The sequence below is a fragment of the Corvus kubaryi genome, unplaced genomic scaffold (assembly GCF_017639235.1).
Source record: "Corvus kubaryi isolate FWS band 111438036 unplaced genomic scaffold, C.kubaryi_AGA036_p1.0 138, whole genome shotgun sequence".
Taxonomy (NCBI): Eukaryota; Metazoa; Chordata; class Aves; order Passeriformes; family Corvidae; genus Corvus; species Corvus kubaryi.
This window is the reverse complement of record NW_024580672.1, coordinates 7,382,717-7,399,706: the sequence shown is the minus strand read 5'-3', so window position 1 is coordinate 7,399,706 and position 16,990 is coordinate 7,382,717. Positions and strand designations below refer to the sequence as shown.

The 16,990-nt window shown below is 40.0% G+C and overlaps 1 protein-coding gene across 12 annotated transcripts in view; it reads left to right on the top strand.

Moving 5' to 3' along the window:
- The first annotated feature begins 143 nt into the window (after positions 1-143).
- PANK1 (pantothenate kinase 1) overlaps positions 144-16,990 on the top strand; it is a 43,100-nt gene continuing 26,253 nt past the window's right edge. The window contains exons 1-5 of one of the 12 annotated variants that reach the window (XM_042018934.1): positions 144-233; positions 334-1,320; positions 7,274-7,360; positions 8,586-8,656; positions 12,413-12,525. In XM_042018934.1, coding sequence (XP_041874868.1) covers positions 7,310-7,360; positions 8,586-8,656; positions 12,413-12,525 — 235 coding nt within the window. In that variant the 5' untranslated portion in view covers positions 144-233; positions 334-1,320; positions 7,274-7,309. Of the gene's footprint in view, positions 253-333; positions 1,321-7,273; positions 7,361-7,779; positions 8,657-9,552; positions 9,717-11,276; positions 11,343-12,412; positions 12,526-16,990 lie in introns of those variants that run through there. The other 11 variants (XM_042018933.1, XM_042018936.1, XM_042018931.1 and 8 more) reach the window with 11 other exon arrangements.

Sequence of the window (16,990 nt, the reverse complement as noted above, 5' to 3'; positions counted from 1 at the left end):
GTGGGTCGGAGCGCTCGGGGCGGTTTTGCAGGGGCTGCGGGGCCGCTGCCGCCACACAGGGCCGCTGCCGCCACACAGGGCCGCCGCCGCCACACAGGGCCGCCGCCGCCACACAGGGCCGCCAGCGCCCGGCCCCGCGGTGACGGCAGGAGCTCGGCTGCCGCGGAAAGGCGCCCTGGCCCCGCCGGGCCTGCCTTCACCTGCCTGCGGCGCCCGGACTTGGCCTCTCTCAGGTGCGGCAGAAGGATGAGTGTAAGTTGGAGCTCGTCGGAGCTCTGGGTGATTACAGGCCTTTTGCTGTCTGTTTATAAACAGGATAATCACTGTTTGCAGGTGGTGAGAGGGAAGAGGCCAAGTGACCTGCTGGATGCCTTCTACCAGAGCCGAGATCAGCTGAATTTGGGAAACTCCCGTTATAAGATGAGGAGGTGCTTGTGCCTTACCCTGGGTTCCACTGCTGACAAGTGACAGCTGTGGAAAACACTTAGTACGGCACCTTTGTTTAAAACCTTCTCCAGGCAGAAATTGTTGCTATGTGCCAGGTTTGCATGATGGGCATTTAATTTCTTAATCGGCAGTAAGAGAAATTCTTTGGCTTTACTTTCAAAACAATGTCATAATGCCGATCAGATCATCGGTTTCTGGAATGTCAGGGTATGGAAATGTATAGGATTTGGTAACAAAAACCACCATGAGTTTCTCTTCAGAATCAGACAGAAAATCTTTTCAACCTTACTAAGGAATGTCTGCCAGTTTTGAATTGAAATAAAAGGACAAGTAATTTGAAAGTAGTCAGCTTCTGCCAAAACCAAACGTTTGTTTTTCATTTGAAGAAAAGAATGCCAGTGAAAGCAAGCAATTCTGTAAAGGAATAATTCTGCACAGATTTTGTAGTAGCTGCTTTGGTGAGGTTGTCTTTAACATTAAATCCTATCTTTCTTTAAACAGAGGCTGTGTCATATCAGTAAGAGAGCTATACTAAAAGATTTTAGTTCAGGTGAACGTCACGTTGTAAGAGTTGGACTGTTTTAACAGCAGAAAATGATGCGATGTTGAATTTGAAATTGTTTGCTAGCAAAACTGAAAAGTTCTTGAAATCGTACTCTAGGACTCTGGCTAATCTTTTCAAAATTATCTTGGTTTCTATCCTAAACAGAATTCAAACTACTGAACTTACCTAATGCCAAACCACCTTTTTCATACCAGGAGGGGTCTAAGAATGGCTCTCAAGGGAAAAATTAGCTCCTGGGAGAAAACTTGGAAGTTACTGTCTTCTACTTGTTGGAAAGGAAAACTGAGGATCTCAGAATATTTTGCAAGGTATATTCTTAAAAACGTTGGGGTCTCTGTCCTGCAGAAAATTATTCTTGCTAAGTTGGGACATAACAAAGCTCCTGGTACAAGCAATATTTTGATTTTGTTTGAGTATTAGATTTCTGAAACTGTTTTTATGATACTGCACATGCTGCATAAATTAAACTAGTATCTCAAAGGACCCCCATCAGAATACTGAAAGAGCAAACTAAACCACAATCTGACATGTGTTCCTAGCCTCACACAAACCATGATAAAACATTAGGTCAATGTAACCAACCCAGCCTGCTTTGGAGTGGGAGATGATGAAACTCCATCTATGTAAATAAGCTTTATGGCTTTCTACCAATATATTCTTCTTAAAATGGTTTTTGCAGTAACAATAGTTGCAACAAAAATACCTGCTGCTAAAACAGCATTCAGCAACTCATTTGCCCCCGAAATTTGATTGTGATTCTTTTCAAATTCTCTGTAACTTGTGTAGCACGTTTGCCACTCAAAAGAGGAAAAGGTTTTTATAAAAGACTTGTTAGAACTGTTACCATTACCCTTAGAAACTTCTGTTCCTTGTATTTGAGACAGGATTCAAAAGTTGTGGATAGTCTGCCCATGATGGTGATGAGATGATGCCCTATGAGACAGCATATCTCAGCTTGCTTTTACATTGCTGTCAGAAGTAATTAGAGACACAGTCAACATTCCCCAGCATCCTTCAGAACATCTGAGTAGCAGCCAAACCTGCACTGGCTTCAGTTTCATTGTACTCAACTCACCTTCCCCAGGGAATTAACCAAGTACTTGAGTTTTCTCTCATCACTCTTGGTTCTGCTGTGCTTCCCCATGCCCTGAGAGCACTGCCTTTCATCCTGGGCACAAGCCAAGTCCTTCTGCAGGGGTCATTTGGAGCTGACTGGCAAGAGCACTCCTGTTCTTGTCACAGAGATGTCTTGGAGGAAAATGGTGCATTGTGTAATCCTCCTGGTAGTCTGCCATGTCAGCCCTTTTTAATTCCTATATTTCAGGGCAGTGCATATAATTTATCCTGTTACTTGCACAGTCTGGTGGATGCATTTCACGCTTCCTTTAATTTGATCCTGTACCCTCATTGCCCCACTCCCATCAGTTGCCTTCAGGCTTCTAATGTACATACAGCTGATTTTATGAACTTACGGATTCACTTATTTTTCTTTAGCAATGTAGGTATGTTTTCTGTTATCATCTGTTTTAAGCAATGAGCTACTTCTTCAGTCTCATGGGTGCTCCCTGGCTTGCAAGGCTTTGCCTTGGGGGACAGGTGTTGGCTTCAGGGCAGGGTGCTGGACAAAGGAAAGCAGTTGGCTGAGGCATCAGGCCCCCCTCTCTGGGGGAGGCAGGAGCTTTCTGTCCTCAGTTTGCAAATGCTGCTGCTGTTTCAAAGCTAGTTTTGTTAACTGAGTAATTGTGGGGTTTCAGGTGGGGTAGGAGAAAACCTTCACTGGAAGGAGCTCACAGATGGTTGTGAGGCTGTTCCTTTGAGGTGCTGTAGGAATATAAAATACTGTTTGGAAAATGAGTCATAGCCTCATTGGCAAAGATGGGACTTCAGGAGTGTATTCAAACATGACAGCGCCAGTCAGGAGCCCAGAAAGGAAGGAAGGGATCACTGATGGACAGCTGGAGGCACCTGTAACACCTGGTGCTGGACTTAGGCCTTAATGCTTGTCCTCTGGACACTGCCATGCTTGTGCTTCTCACAGATGCAGTGAGGCCAGGTCCCATGCTGGTGTTTTATGTAATGAAAATGTGCTACATGTGCTCAACATACAATTTTTAAATCCTCAGAGGTTCATGTGAAAATCTGTGCATGGCAAACAGAGTATTACTCCTTCAGCAAGAGCTGTGTTATCTTAGATAGGAGGAGATTTGAAATTTATTTTCTGAGATGTATTTCTTTCTGTTTGCATAATTCAAGACTTTGTCTTTGGAAAGAGTGCAGTTGAGACAAAAAAAAGCTATTGCTGTGTCTTCCTGTTTCTCCCCCAACCCTCTGGAATTCCTTCTGTCCCTCTTTGAATTATTGCATAATTCTCTGATGAGCTAAAGAGATCATTTCAGCTGTAACCAACCTCTAAATCTTGTAATTAAACCAAAAAGTTTCAATTTTTCTCTGTAATGCTTTAATATAAATAATCTCTATTTTTAAGGTCAGGTCATGTATTTTGAAATCAGAACCTTCTACGAATGGTAAGAACTGTTTTCACATTGTGACACAGGTATTTGTCCTATAAATGTATCAGCTGTTTTATCGGACTAATAGTCATATGGTGAATGGTGTAGTTAGGTTTTAGGTGTTTAAGATATGAGTATTCAATAGTAAAACTATTGTTTATATAATAATACATAATAGAAAATAAATAAGAATGTAATTAATAAAATATACAGTCAATGGTTTTATTCTGTGAAATTCTGTGTATTTTTATAAGAAAAGATGACTACTCTTAAATTGTGTGCTGTCCAAGTTTTAGGAACAAGTGTGCACAGGTAGCTCTTCCATAGAAGTCTTTTCCATAGAGATGGTTGCTAAATATAGTTTGTGGGGTGGTTGTGTTGTGCCCCAGTAAATGAACTCCAGCCCAGCCAGACCAGCTGTAGGTCACAACCCTTTGAGTTGTGATCATGCTGAGTCCTGTAAACGAGGCATTTTTGAGTTACTGGTAATCACATAATTGGAAATCTTGACAGAGAATCCATGAGCAGGAAGGCTGATGGCTGGTATTGAATAGTTTAATATTCTTTCCTCCTAGTAAGCATTATACTGATAGCTCAGGACATACTCTTAGAACTGGCTCTACAGGTGGAATAATAAATTGCATACTGTACTTGCAGTAAGTCAGGATGAGCTTTGGCACTGTTTTCCTGTAGTCTGGATCTTGCATCTTACTTTTCCTGTGGATTTCAAGTTCTTGTATCCTTTTGTCATAAAAATGCAGTTGTATTGCTGATACAGAAGATACAGTCCAGAAACACTGGCTACTTCATGAGATTTTTTTTATGTGTGTTGCTTATATTTCATGAAGGATATTTGAACTGTGGATCCAAATTTTGTTTGGTTCCTTGAAATTCTTCCTGCTTTTTTTTTTTTTTTAGTTTCTAAAGCTGTGCCTAAGTTCTGCAAAGATTTGCATAATGTCTTTTTAGCTTCCAGGTCTCAGCCTAACTAAGTCTGTTGCCACTTCTTTGTATACAATGTTAACTATTTTGTTTGCAGACAGTGTGCTAGCTCCAGGTTAAGGGCTGGAGATGCATTCCAAATCTTATTAGTAAAACTTTATTTCTCCCCATGTGCTACTGATTCTGTTTCAATCATCTGCTGAGCTGTATAAATACCAACAAGGGTAACCATAATTTGAAGGTAAAATCTCAGGGCTGGCTTTCCCAGAAGTGAAACATGTGTTTGAGTTTTATTTCAATTGAGGTTTCAGAAATCTTATTTCAGTTCCAAGTTGCTTGGGGAAATTATTCATGGTGTAAGAAATTCAAGCTTTAATCCTTAGTATTGCTTTTTGAAGAATATTGCTTGGGCTTTTTTGTAGTGTTGTGTAAAATACAGTCTCTAAATAGCTGTCTAATGGTCCAGAACTTTCAGAACAGTCCCAGAAAATTTTACCGAAGACATTCTATTAAAAGTTACATTCTCAATTGTTGCTCTGTCATCTCAATAAAAACTTAAAAGGATAAGTAAATTGGAACATGAAGTCAATACATATCTAGACTAAGGCAATTCTGAAATAGGGAAACTGGCCAAGATACAAGTACATATCATATATATAGCTGTTAGGTGAAGAAGCTGAAAGAATTCCAGTAAAGGGGTGGGTGTGTGTACACACATACATAAGTTCTCTGCAGAAGCCAGAGGACTGGACGATTCTGTGTCTCAGAAATATAAGGTGCCTCAGAAAGACATGGATCAAGAGCAGGAAGTTTACTGCTCAAATAGCATGGGCTAAATCCAAGGAGCAGGCTGTGTTAGAGTGTAGTATCACTCATCTTGCTGGCTCTGACACCCAAGGCAGAGTTGCTTTCATTCTTGCCAAATGTCAACCATCTGTCTTGACCTCAGGAACTAGTGCCATTCTCTGACACTATGTACCTTTCCTTGGGATGTCATCCTGGCTTTGGGCACTCAGGGCTTCTGCTCTAACTCACGTGAAGGTGTGATTGGTGTGGGATAGTCGCACCAATGACCTTCAGATGTTTTAACTTGGGGTTTCTGTACAGCCTGTGGTGAGAAACACTCAGAGTGGATTTGGGCCTATGTTAAATTCTTGTTCTGGAAGTGCACTTATGCTACATGGTACAGCTAAGCTATGTAATTGTAACCCAAATTACCCTCTGGAGGAACCTTTCTTTCTTCACTAGCCTCTTAGTTTAGGTACCAAAACTAATGTCTAGTTTTGGGTAACATGGTTATCCTACCGCATGATAAAAGGGTGAGGAATGAACATTGAGAAAACAAGTTTCTTAACCAGCAACATACCTTTAAAAGACTGGAAAGTAATGGTTCTTTGATAATAACAAATGGCCAGGATTTACATTTTACTGTATTACCAGCTGGGCATTGCCCATCCTTTTGGAAAAACAAACCGAAGGCAGAGAGCTTAATACATGCTAGACATCTGCCCTGCATAGAATGAAATCATACTCCTGAATAGAAGAGCCTGCGTTTGTGCCATGCAATTGGACTGCAGTGCTCCTTGCAGTCCTTGAAGAGAAACAGTGTTCTTCACTCAAAGTGGACCAGCAGATGAAATACTATGAAAACTCATGAAGTCTCAGTTGCTTCTCAAAGGGTGGATTAATGAGCAGCTACCTTTTTTCTTATGCATTCTTATGCCATTATTTTTAGCCAAATCGGCAAGTAGATCTGTGTGGCCAAACAGATGCTGGGTCAGCAGAAGAGAAGGCAGAAATGCTGGTAGGACAGGAGGGCAGGGCTGCTTCTCTTGCGTTAGGCAGTCTTGGATTGGCTAAATTGTTTGTAAAGTTGTGTGTTTGGCAATTCTTCAGCAAGGACTCAAATATGCAGGTGGCTGCTGGGATTGCAGCCTCTGGCCTTATACAGGCTTGCAGAGTTATAGAGTATTTCCAAAGGTAGTTATATGTCTTGTTCTCAATTTGATGCTGCCCTGCCTGATGTTGTCACAACATGCTGCAGCCAAGGATGAGCAGAGTTTTGAAACAGGCTTCCTTACTGAAACTTTGCTCACAGCTGAAATCTGAAGAAACGGAAAGGTTGAGTGCTACTAAGTACTGGCTGATCTGACCCTCAGCAGTCAGAATAAACCCTGTTTTGCAAAAACTGAGGTGTAAATGGTGAAATTCCATTGTTGCTAATTCAGTTTTGTGCAACTGAATTTTCCTGTCTTGTTTAAACAAAGTACAGCATCTGGCTGCAGTTGCAGTCAGGTGCTTTTGTATAGTGTTGCCAAGTACTGTCGTACTGCCTCACTTCATTGTACATGTGGATGCACTGAAGAGCACACGTACATTCAGAAATTACTGAGAGATCCTTCTGGGTGAATGGCATTATAAAAAAAGGAGATAATTATTTCAACATTTAATCCGAATATTCTATATAAAGCACATTTTGGCATTTTGAAAAGAACCAAAATTTAACAATTTGGGGGGAAGAGAGGAGTCCTTTTTTTTAAGGATAATATTAGTATAAAGTTAAAAATGAGTCATTCTCTAATTTCTCTAACTTGGTGACTCATGCTCTTGGCAAACTAATTACCCAAGACAAGTGACTCAGAAATAAATGCCATAGTTTTATGGCTATTGTTGTTCAACTAAACATGAGGCTTGATTTTGGGTATAACAAAGGTAGCTATATCCTGCAAATTATGCCACGGTGCTGCTTGAGGGCATATTGCACATGCAGATTTCTTTAATCTGATGTGTTTTTGTCATTCTGAGGTAGGATGGTGTAACTAGCTTCTGGGTGTCTAAAGCAGCCATGGCCATCAAGAATCTCATGAGTGTACTTGGACGAGGAAAATCTAATCTGGTATGTATTTCTTTCCATCCAGGAACAGTGATTTATTGAAGCCTCACCACAGGAGCATTTCTCTGATTAAGCTTTTCACTTCAGATTCTTAATAAATTGTTTGATGAATATTACTGAGAATGTTGATATGGGGATGATAGGAAGATCATGCCATGTTTGCTTGGGATGAGTATAGTACCAGGCTGTTGGCCATAACGCTCTCTCTGTCTTGTTTTTCTTTCCATGCCCTCCCTGCTGCTCCTTGGCTGCAGTCTGTAAGGTACTATCACAATGCAGGTCTGATCTGATGAAACCACAACTAATGCCGATATCTGCCTACAATGGGAAGAGAACCCAGACTATAAACTTGGGATTTCTGGCCTCTTAATAGGCAAGTCTGTTGCTCATCTTCCCCTTTCACGCCCCTCGGTTCCCTTTGTTTCTGTTCTTCCTCTCTATTATTAACTCATATTGAAGTTCTGTGTCACTGTTTTCTGGGAACCCAATTTCACTTGGGTATACATACACTCTAAAAAAGTCATGTTACCTCCATGGTGGGAGTTCATCATACAATGAAAATAGGAAACAATTTTGTTTTAGTAGTTCTGAATGGTTTTCAGCTGAAGCAATGAGTAGGAAAGTCAGGCATATTTTAGTGAAACGTTTATGTTTCTCAACTAGGATTTTTAAATTGAGAGTTTAAGTTTATAGTAGCATTAGAAATTCATCATAATTATTGCAGATACCTATACAGCCTTATTCTCAGAAAGTAGGCTATTTGCTAGTATAGCTGAAATGATTCCTGTAGTGAGACAGGAGATTGTCTTAAGAAAGCTGCATTGAATAGTAGTTTCTATTCTCTTTGTTTTGTTCAGTTGTAAGTATAGCAGGCAACAGATGAAATAACTATTGACGTAGAGAATAACACAAATCATGTCAAGCAAGGACTTCAAACACCGTGCTTTGAGGTCAGTTACCTGTGTGCCTGGAACTTTGATCACACTGGTAATGGCCAGATGACATAACTTGTGTGGATGCACATGCAAAGATAAATAGGCAGCTTTTCATTGAATTTTACAAGCAGAACAAGAAAATGTCAGTGAGGCGAAAATGCATGTTTCTAATATGCTCAAGGAACTTCAACAAAGGAAGCTAATATTGATGAATTAATTTGCTTGAAACTGCAAGCAAGGGGTTTTGTTTGCTTGGTATTTAAACTTAAGTGGATCCTGTTTCCAATAAGCAGCATGAAGGAGGAGTCTTTCCAGGGCACTGCCATACCAAATGGAAGACAGCAGGTTCTCTGCCTGATGAAATGTAAGTTTGACTGCTAATCAGCCTGCCTAAAGCACTGCTAGAGTAATAGCCAGTTTTCCTGAGAATGCAGCTTCTGGGGAACTGAAGCTGTTTCTTAAGTTTGTTTTTTTTTTTAAGAAAATTGAGATATTCTGATGTTTTTCAAATAGAAGTCTTTTAGATTTCCATTTCAGCACTTACCCTGCCCCGGCAAATGAGTTAAAAATCTGAGAATGACTGGAATTCTGCTACTAAATTTTTCAGTTTAGGGGCATGGGCATTTAGATTTCTGTTTTGGGTCAAACTGATCCGAATATAGATTTCATTTTGGAAGTGAGACCTGCCTACAAGTCGTTTCTCAGCTCTCTTGCTACCTTTTATTTTAGCATTGTTGCTTTTCTTTCTTTAAATGGAAGGTGAGAAGAACAGTTATTCGCAGTTTGTAAAGCGTTTAAAGATCTCTGTGCACAGAGCACTACGTAGATGAAAATTATTATTTGAATTCAGAACTATGTTTTGTCTTCTTCCTTTTTGCCTTATGTCAGTCTGTGCTGTGACTGAAGTCAATCTGCTTGTAATCAAAACATGGTTGGTGATTAGGGATGGCGACTTTTGGGATTTTTGTTTTAATCACAGACTTTCTAGTTCACTGAAATTAGGGTTCCAACCTGATTTCTCTCTGCACGAAAGATAAGGTTTTATTCTTAATGTTTTCATTAATTGTTTGTCTTTGCCTTTCCTATGAAAATAGTCACGATGAGTCCATCACTGGTGCTCTTTGCTTCAAAATGTGGGAATGAATCAGCTCTAAATCTTACTTTGTCTGTGTATGTCTGTATATGTTCTGGGAGGATCTGGGGTCTGAAAACTGTCAATGATAAGGAGGTGATAAATCAGACAACTTTTTTTTTTTTTAGGATTTTAGGTCACACGTGTCAATTTCAGCTTGTATCAGATTGCAGTTGTGCCTGTGAATGAAGGCTAATGTCATATTTGTGGGCATTATGTTATCTGCAGTCCATGACCACTGATGTCTCATAACCACTGCATCAGTATTTTTCTTATACCTTTATCTGATAGGGTATGTGTACCTTCCTTTCTGATTTGTGTGCTTGTTTGCTTGTTCTTCTCATTCCCAATCTTTTTATTTTCCTTTTTTTTTATGTGCATGTGTATGTGTGTGTGTGTTGGGTTTTTGTTGGTTTGGTTTTTGTTTGGTTGGTTTTGGTTTTTCGTTTAGTTTCCCCTTTCCTTCTAAGAGGAAATGAAATGAAGATAAGATACATGTCTCCTCTGGTATAATCATTAAATTTTATAAATGAAGAGATAGCAAACCAATTGGTGCTTACTACTTTTAGAGCAGTCAGGAAAAAGGTATGAGGGATAGATGTCTTTGCTGTATCTGTTCTGTTTTCAGTGGATATACAAAGGTTTCATAAACTGAAAAAAAGTATCTTTGTCTCCTGTTTTACAGGAGATACACAATGCTTTTGTTTTCTCATTCGATGTGTGAGATCACTGGCACCAAAAGAAGCTGTAGCTTCTTTACCTGATGTCCATGTCAAAATTAGGGATAAATATAGTAAATTTGGTTAACAGTGTTCATGAGATCAAGGAGTCTGATTTACCATTTTGGGTTGGAAAGCACAATAAATGTGTATAATCAGAACTTCATTCGTGAGTGTCAAAGTAATGTCCCAGGGAGTTACACCGTATGTTACAAGACACTAAATCTTTCGTGCTCCATGGTACTTGACATTTGTTCCTTAGACCCTTTCATGTTAATAATTGATTCAAAGAACTTGTTTTGATCACCCATATGGTATCTTTGAGTCTTAAATTCCCGTTAGACCAAGTGTGTGTTTGTATTAGATACGTTTTATTACAAGAAAACAAATATTTTGGTGACACTAAGATCCCTGCAGTGAAATACAGATCACCTCCTATGCAAGAGAGACCCTGAAAGTTGCTTTCTGTTGTAGGGGTTTTTTCACAATGTATCTAATGAAGAAAACAGAAGTCTATGATTATCATTCTGGTATTCTTTTTTAGTGTATACATAGTTTGTATTGACCTTTTGAAAACCTGAAAGCTCTAAATTTGCCTCTTGAACAAAATAAAATGCACAGCACAGAACGTATTTACTTTAAGGTAGAGTCACTAGTTCCAGAAATATTCAGAAGATATAACTATGGCAAACCCACCCAATGCTAGCATAAGGTTCCCTTCTTTGTTACCAGGTAGTTGGAGCATTTAGGGACAAATTTCTCATTTGTAGCATAGCTCCTTCCTACACAAGACTCATTCTTTGCAAACGTGGATTAAAAAGGTATATTTAAAGCAATTAGCATTTGTGTATTATTGTCTGTGGTTTCAACTTAATCTCACAAGGATGTACTAAATGTTTTTTTAGCCTAAACAAATCTTTGGTTTATCTGTCTGAAAGCATATATTTTACTAAATTTTTAACTGCAGATGAGTTGTGGCATTTGAATTTAAACCCTGTGCTTAAACGTTCATTCAGACATAAGCTTCCTTGCTACTGGGGAAATACTAAAGGTGTGGTGTGTTTCCATTTTACACTAATCCCCATCTCTGGGCTAGTTTAAAGAGGATAATTAAACCTCTGTGTCCTTTCTAGGCTCTGATGGACACTCTCTGTTCCCTCCTGAGTTAGAGGAGTAAGCCAGTTTTGTCTGCATTGGAGGTATGTGTGTGCAGCTAGAATAGTTTAAAGATTTGCCTTTTTTATCTCTTCCATACACAGGCATAGGAAGTCAGGTTCCCTGTTGTTACCTGATTCATTATCATTAATATCCATGGAAATTTCATGTCAGCATTTAAGCTCTGGAGTACAGAGTAATGCAAGTAAAAAATCTCTGTGCAGCTGACTATTGATAGGAGAACCAGTTTCTCCTCCTGTTTGCATGTGGCAGTGCAGAATAAGGAAGAGGTAGTCTTTTGTACTTCTCAGCCGTTCTTTCTTTCAAAGTGCTTGTTTTGAAACTGTCACTTCCTGATTGCATTGTGAAGGACCACATAAAAATGCTGAGTTGAAAAGAAAGTGAAGACATTCAGCTGAGGAAAACCAGTAGGTATACATACATGAGGATAATTGTCTATGGGGGAGCAGTCAGGAGAAAAGGCCATTGTTTTCTCTACCAAGTACTCTGCCACTTGTTGTAATTTTTTTTTTTATGATGATGAACAGTATTTCTCAATCAGTGGATTGTGAACTTGCATGTTTTCCAATTACATTTTGTATATTTAAGTTTGATAGTTAAAGATAAGCAGCAGTACACTGAGCCAAATACTTGGGTACAAGGTAGAGTTTATGGGGGCAAAGGAGAGTGTATTTGAAATGAGTTTTTTAGATTTTTTACATACCTAATAGTTTGAATCCATTACCTGTTTGTTTTCTTTTTTAAAAAGTTCTCTGCAGAATAGAAAATATGGCATGGGGAAAAAAAAGATTATTTGCCTCCAACACCTACTTTATCTTCACTGTCTGGTACTCGTAAGAAATAATCAAGGACCCTAAATGCTACAAATTTGGGGAGTTTTATTTGAAATGGCTGAACTAAGGCACTTAAATCTTTCATTTCCTATCAAAGAAGAGCACCAACAGCTCTGCCAGGGATCAGTTAAAGTTGGAGAGGGTAAGTGTAAAGTAAGTTATAATTGTCTAGTTGGATATAGAAACAGATGTATTAGCAGGGAAGGCTTCAGAGAGAAAAGGTTATCACTGCTTTGTGACTGCTGCATGCTTTTTTTCAGGTGGGATGAAAGACAGCAACCACAATCCCTAATCTCATCTCAGAGCTGCCAGAGGAGAACTGTAGAAACCACCTGGACTGCTGCAAAGTCTGGCCACAGGGATGGGCAAGATGGTAAGACCAGACTACACCCATGTACTTTTCTGACTATTATTCCCTAGTCTTTTTTGTTGCTAGATGTGTAAGTCAAGTCTGTTACACAGGCAGGCAGTGATTGGACAAGGGAGAACGGTTTTAAACTGAGAGAGAAGAGATTTAGATTAGAAGTTGTTAGGAAGAAATTCTCTGCTCAGAGGAATAGTGGGGCGCTGGAAAAAGTTGTCCAGAGAAGTTGTGGATGCCCCATTCCTGGGAGTGTTCAAGGCCAGATTGGATGGGGCCCTGAGCAACCTGATCTGGCATGTGGCATCCCTGTATGTGGCAGGGGGGTTGGAACTAGATGGAATTTAAGGTCCCTTTGACCCCAAACCTTTCTGTGTCCTTGTCCAGACACATTCCAGGTAGCATTCATGCTGCCTTGCCTGGCCACTGACCTTGGCACTTGGGCCAGGAGATCTATTTATGCCCTATTTGTCATCAACAAAGAGAAAAAACATTCCTCCTAAGGGCTATTCAGGCTGCCAAAGCAAAGTTCCTGCTTAGACAGAGTGCCCTTTTCCATGTTTCTCTCCCTTGGTAAAAGTGAGAGGGAGATGAGCTTCCACTCTGTGCAGGGCTTTTCTTCATAATACCAACAGGTTTTGTTTAAGTGCTACAGAAGGCATAATTGAAAGAAGCCTGCACTAGTAGGTGGGTGAAAACGGAAGGAGCTGATGGTCTCAATATAATCTTTATTGGCCTCAATCTGACAAAGACTTAGGCATATGACTAAATTTATGCCATTCATTTCCTCTGTCATCTGCAATCAGTTTCCTCTCTCAGATGCATTAGTATTTGTGGGAAGCAGAATTCTCATATGAGCTAGCTGTTGTGATAGTAAGACTTTTTAGCTTTCCTGAGTCACACCAATAATTCTAGAGGTCTTTGGGTCCATTTTTAAATATTCTGATGTTGCACTTTCCAGATAAGAATTTTACACATTTTTATAGCTGTTTTGTCCCATTTGATTTACACATCTATCACTTGTCATTATATAGTTATGTTTGACTGTTGGTCTTCCAGCCCTGCAATTTATGAGAAAAAGAACTTGAAAAAAACATGTATCTGCCAAAGCTCCTGCGTACACCAAAACAGTATGGGTTTTTTTCCAGTTCTGAAGAGATATTGAGAAGAAATACCAGACTTTTAGCTTGCCACTTTCTATTTGATATGTGCAATATGTGAATATACCTAAAACAAGTCAACAGTATCTGTTTTTTTGTGAGGAACGTTCTCAATAGTTAAGTTATTCTGCTTTACTGCGTTTGCTTTATTTCAAAGAGGAAAAACTGAGTAAGAACCAGTATGACTGGCCTGCAGTATAGAAACAGGATAAACATGGAAATAATTTGAATAGAAATATAAACAGGAATGGCAGAGTGCCAGCAACCACTTGTATATAAATCCTCAGGCAGCTATACCAGAAGTCTCTTTCCTTACATTCTTTGCATTGCATAAAAGTCTGGGTAGTTTGAGAAGATACGTACATGTGTCTCATCACCACTTCTCTCCAAAATATGACCAAACCTTTACAGCTGGTTGGCTTTGAATTAGAGTAGCACCACCGGTGCTCTGTAAGATTTTTGTTGGTTTTTTTGGATAACAGATTTACATATGGACGGCACCTGTTTTATACTTATTTTAGCTTAGCCTTAGACCACGGATATAGGAGGCCCATGGAAAGAAGGAGGAAGAGCTAATCCTCAGAGGTTCCTAAAAAATTTCAAGCCAGGTTGCCTGATGATAATATACCTGAAAGGGTGGTGGTTTGGATTTTTTTTTTTCCCCCAGTTCCATTGGTTTTGAAACTGTAACACGTGGAGCACAGCACTTTTGATCCATGGCAAAGTATCCTATCTGCAAGGGAGTCAGTAGTTTGCTGAAACTGACAGAGAATTACAGACTTGCCCTCTGTGTTTTTAAGCAAATAAAAAGAGATGATAGAAAGCTGAGTGTCTGAAGCATAGGAAGGTATGGAATAGTCCATGAAGTTTTTGCTGTGCAAATGTGTAATGTCTAGTGAGTCAGTATAGCAGACTTGTTCAGTGATCTAAGTCCATTTGTCCTGGATTGTTCAGCATACAATGTGTAGTCCTTTTCCCACCAGATTGCTGGTTTACAGTGAGATATATAGAAAATATTTTAAAATAAACTAGGAGCTTCCACCTGCTTCAGTTGAAGAAGAAAGACAAAAATACTTAGTAAATGTTAATTTTGAAAGATCTGAAATCATCCTCGATTTTGTTTGTCAATATTGCACCTGGATTCTATTTAGATTGTCTTACAAGTTAGACTGAAAACTGAACTGGCAACCAGGTTTTGTTTAGAAAGTTAGGGTAAAAGGAAGAGGAAAAATTTACTTTAGTTGCACTAAGGTGTCAGAAACTTAACTTGTAATACATGCTATGACTTCATTGACAGATTTTATATGTTCCGGTCCACTTCTATCTGTGGCATAATTGTGCAAAATTAACAGCAAAATGTTAGGGAAATATTTAATTAGAAATAAAAGATTGGAAGGAACTTCAGAAAGATGCTTTCTCCTTGCTTCAGATCTGGATCAGTTCTACCTAAACTGTTCCTCTCAGATATTTAGCTTCTCCTAAAAACTTGCCAGCAATGAACAGTCAAGTCTTCTGGGTCAGTCTTATCCTTGTCTAACTTCATGCTAGGAAATGTCTGCCTCCAGTGTAAAGTAAATTTCCCTTCCTGCAGTTCCCACTTACGAATTTTCTTATTTCTCAGCAACCGTGATGTATTTCCGTTGCTGCTACCTGCTCCAGAATGAATACCCCTCCAAATCTTTCATTTCATAGGCTAAAACTTGATGTTTTCATTTAATTCTGTTTGTTATTCCAAAAGTTTTTTAGAAGCCTAAAATTGGACACAATACTTGAGCACAGTATTCCAGTGAGTCAGTGGAAGGACTGTTCGGCTACCATAAGGAAATTTAAGTGTGTAATTAAAGGTGCTCTTGCTTTTGTCGGAGTGAGGTAATAAGTTGCCACCTTTCAGCTGGGATACACTGCTCGTGTGTCTGCTCCCAGCAAATGCAGAGAAAAACAGGCTTGAATTCCTGTTCCATATCGGGCTGGCTGTATGTGCAGTCAGTTTCTGTGTCAGGGATGAGAAGGGACAACTGTTACCAGCTGGGGACAGCAGCAGCAAGGATTCCTCATATCCTTGGTTGGACTTGACAAGTTCATAAAATGTACCCAGCCAGCTGCCTAGATCTGCCATCAAAAGGCATGAAGGTCTGTGCCAGTCCAGGCAGCAGCCTTCTGCTGTGTAGTTTTAACATAATCAGGTAAGTCAGGGACTTCTCAAAGAATTTCAGAGTTTTGGAAGAACGAAAGCTCCATGTAGCAGTAAATGTGTGTAGCCTGTCTTCCTTCTTACCCTCTTCAGGGCAATCACTTTTGGGCTGGCAATTAAAACAAATGCTTATGCATTAGGATATGAAGAAAACTCTGTTTAAATCATCTTCAGAATATTACTTGCAGGCTTTTAGGAAGAAATTTTTACTTTATTCTCAATCACTCTTTCTTCATTTTCCCAACATGGTGTGCATGTTTTTCTGTTGCTTGCTCCCAGCTACCTAAACATAATTTTCTGGTCCCAGGCAAGAAATGGAGAGAATACCACATTACCTCTCATGAGGCCATTTCTTAATGCAGTATCCCTTTCTGGAGGCACTTATAATAGCTCTTCATTCTTTGTACATGTTCTACAGTGGAGGGGCCATGTCCTGTACTAATTCTAGGTGTAAGAAGGAGCCATTACGAGACCTGTTTTACTTTAAGGACAGCCATCCATGTAGTTACTGGCAGTTTGTATAAAGAAATGACCTTCATGTGCAAAGCAAAATTTAATTAGTGTTTCTTTTCAAGTATACACGACACCACAGCATAGTTCACCCAGTTTTATTTTATCTCCACTTGATATTTGATATATTTCATTCAGAAAAATGTGTTTTTACACTTGGATGTCTCAGCGGTCAGAGAATAAATCACAGTCACAAGATTATCATTGCTGTGCAGGGAAAGCCAAGATACTAAAAAAGCATGAGGTCAAACACATTCAAGGTCACACTAGTCCCTCTAAGCTGTTGAGTGACACGTGACAATGTAGACAAAAACTTGAACGTTCCTGCCGATGCACGAATAACTTTGCGTGAGGTACAAGGTGTACCTGGGAGCACACGCACCGAGGCCTCCGAGACACAGATACCTGAGTCACATGAGGGTGCGCTAGGGTACGCCGAAGCGAAAATGACACCGCGGCCGGTCCCACGGGCAGCTTGCCCAGTATGCACCAGGGTCGCGGGAGTCAGGCCACACCGCAGTTGTACCGGGGACAGCTTGCGGGTGGCCGTACCCCGCCGGGCCGCCCCGATCCCCCGGCCCGCCAAGGTACTGGGGCCGCTGGCGGAGGCCCGCAC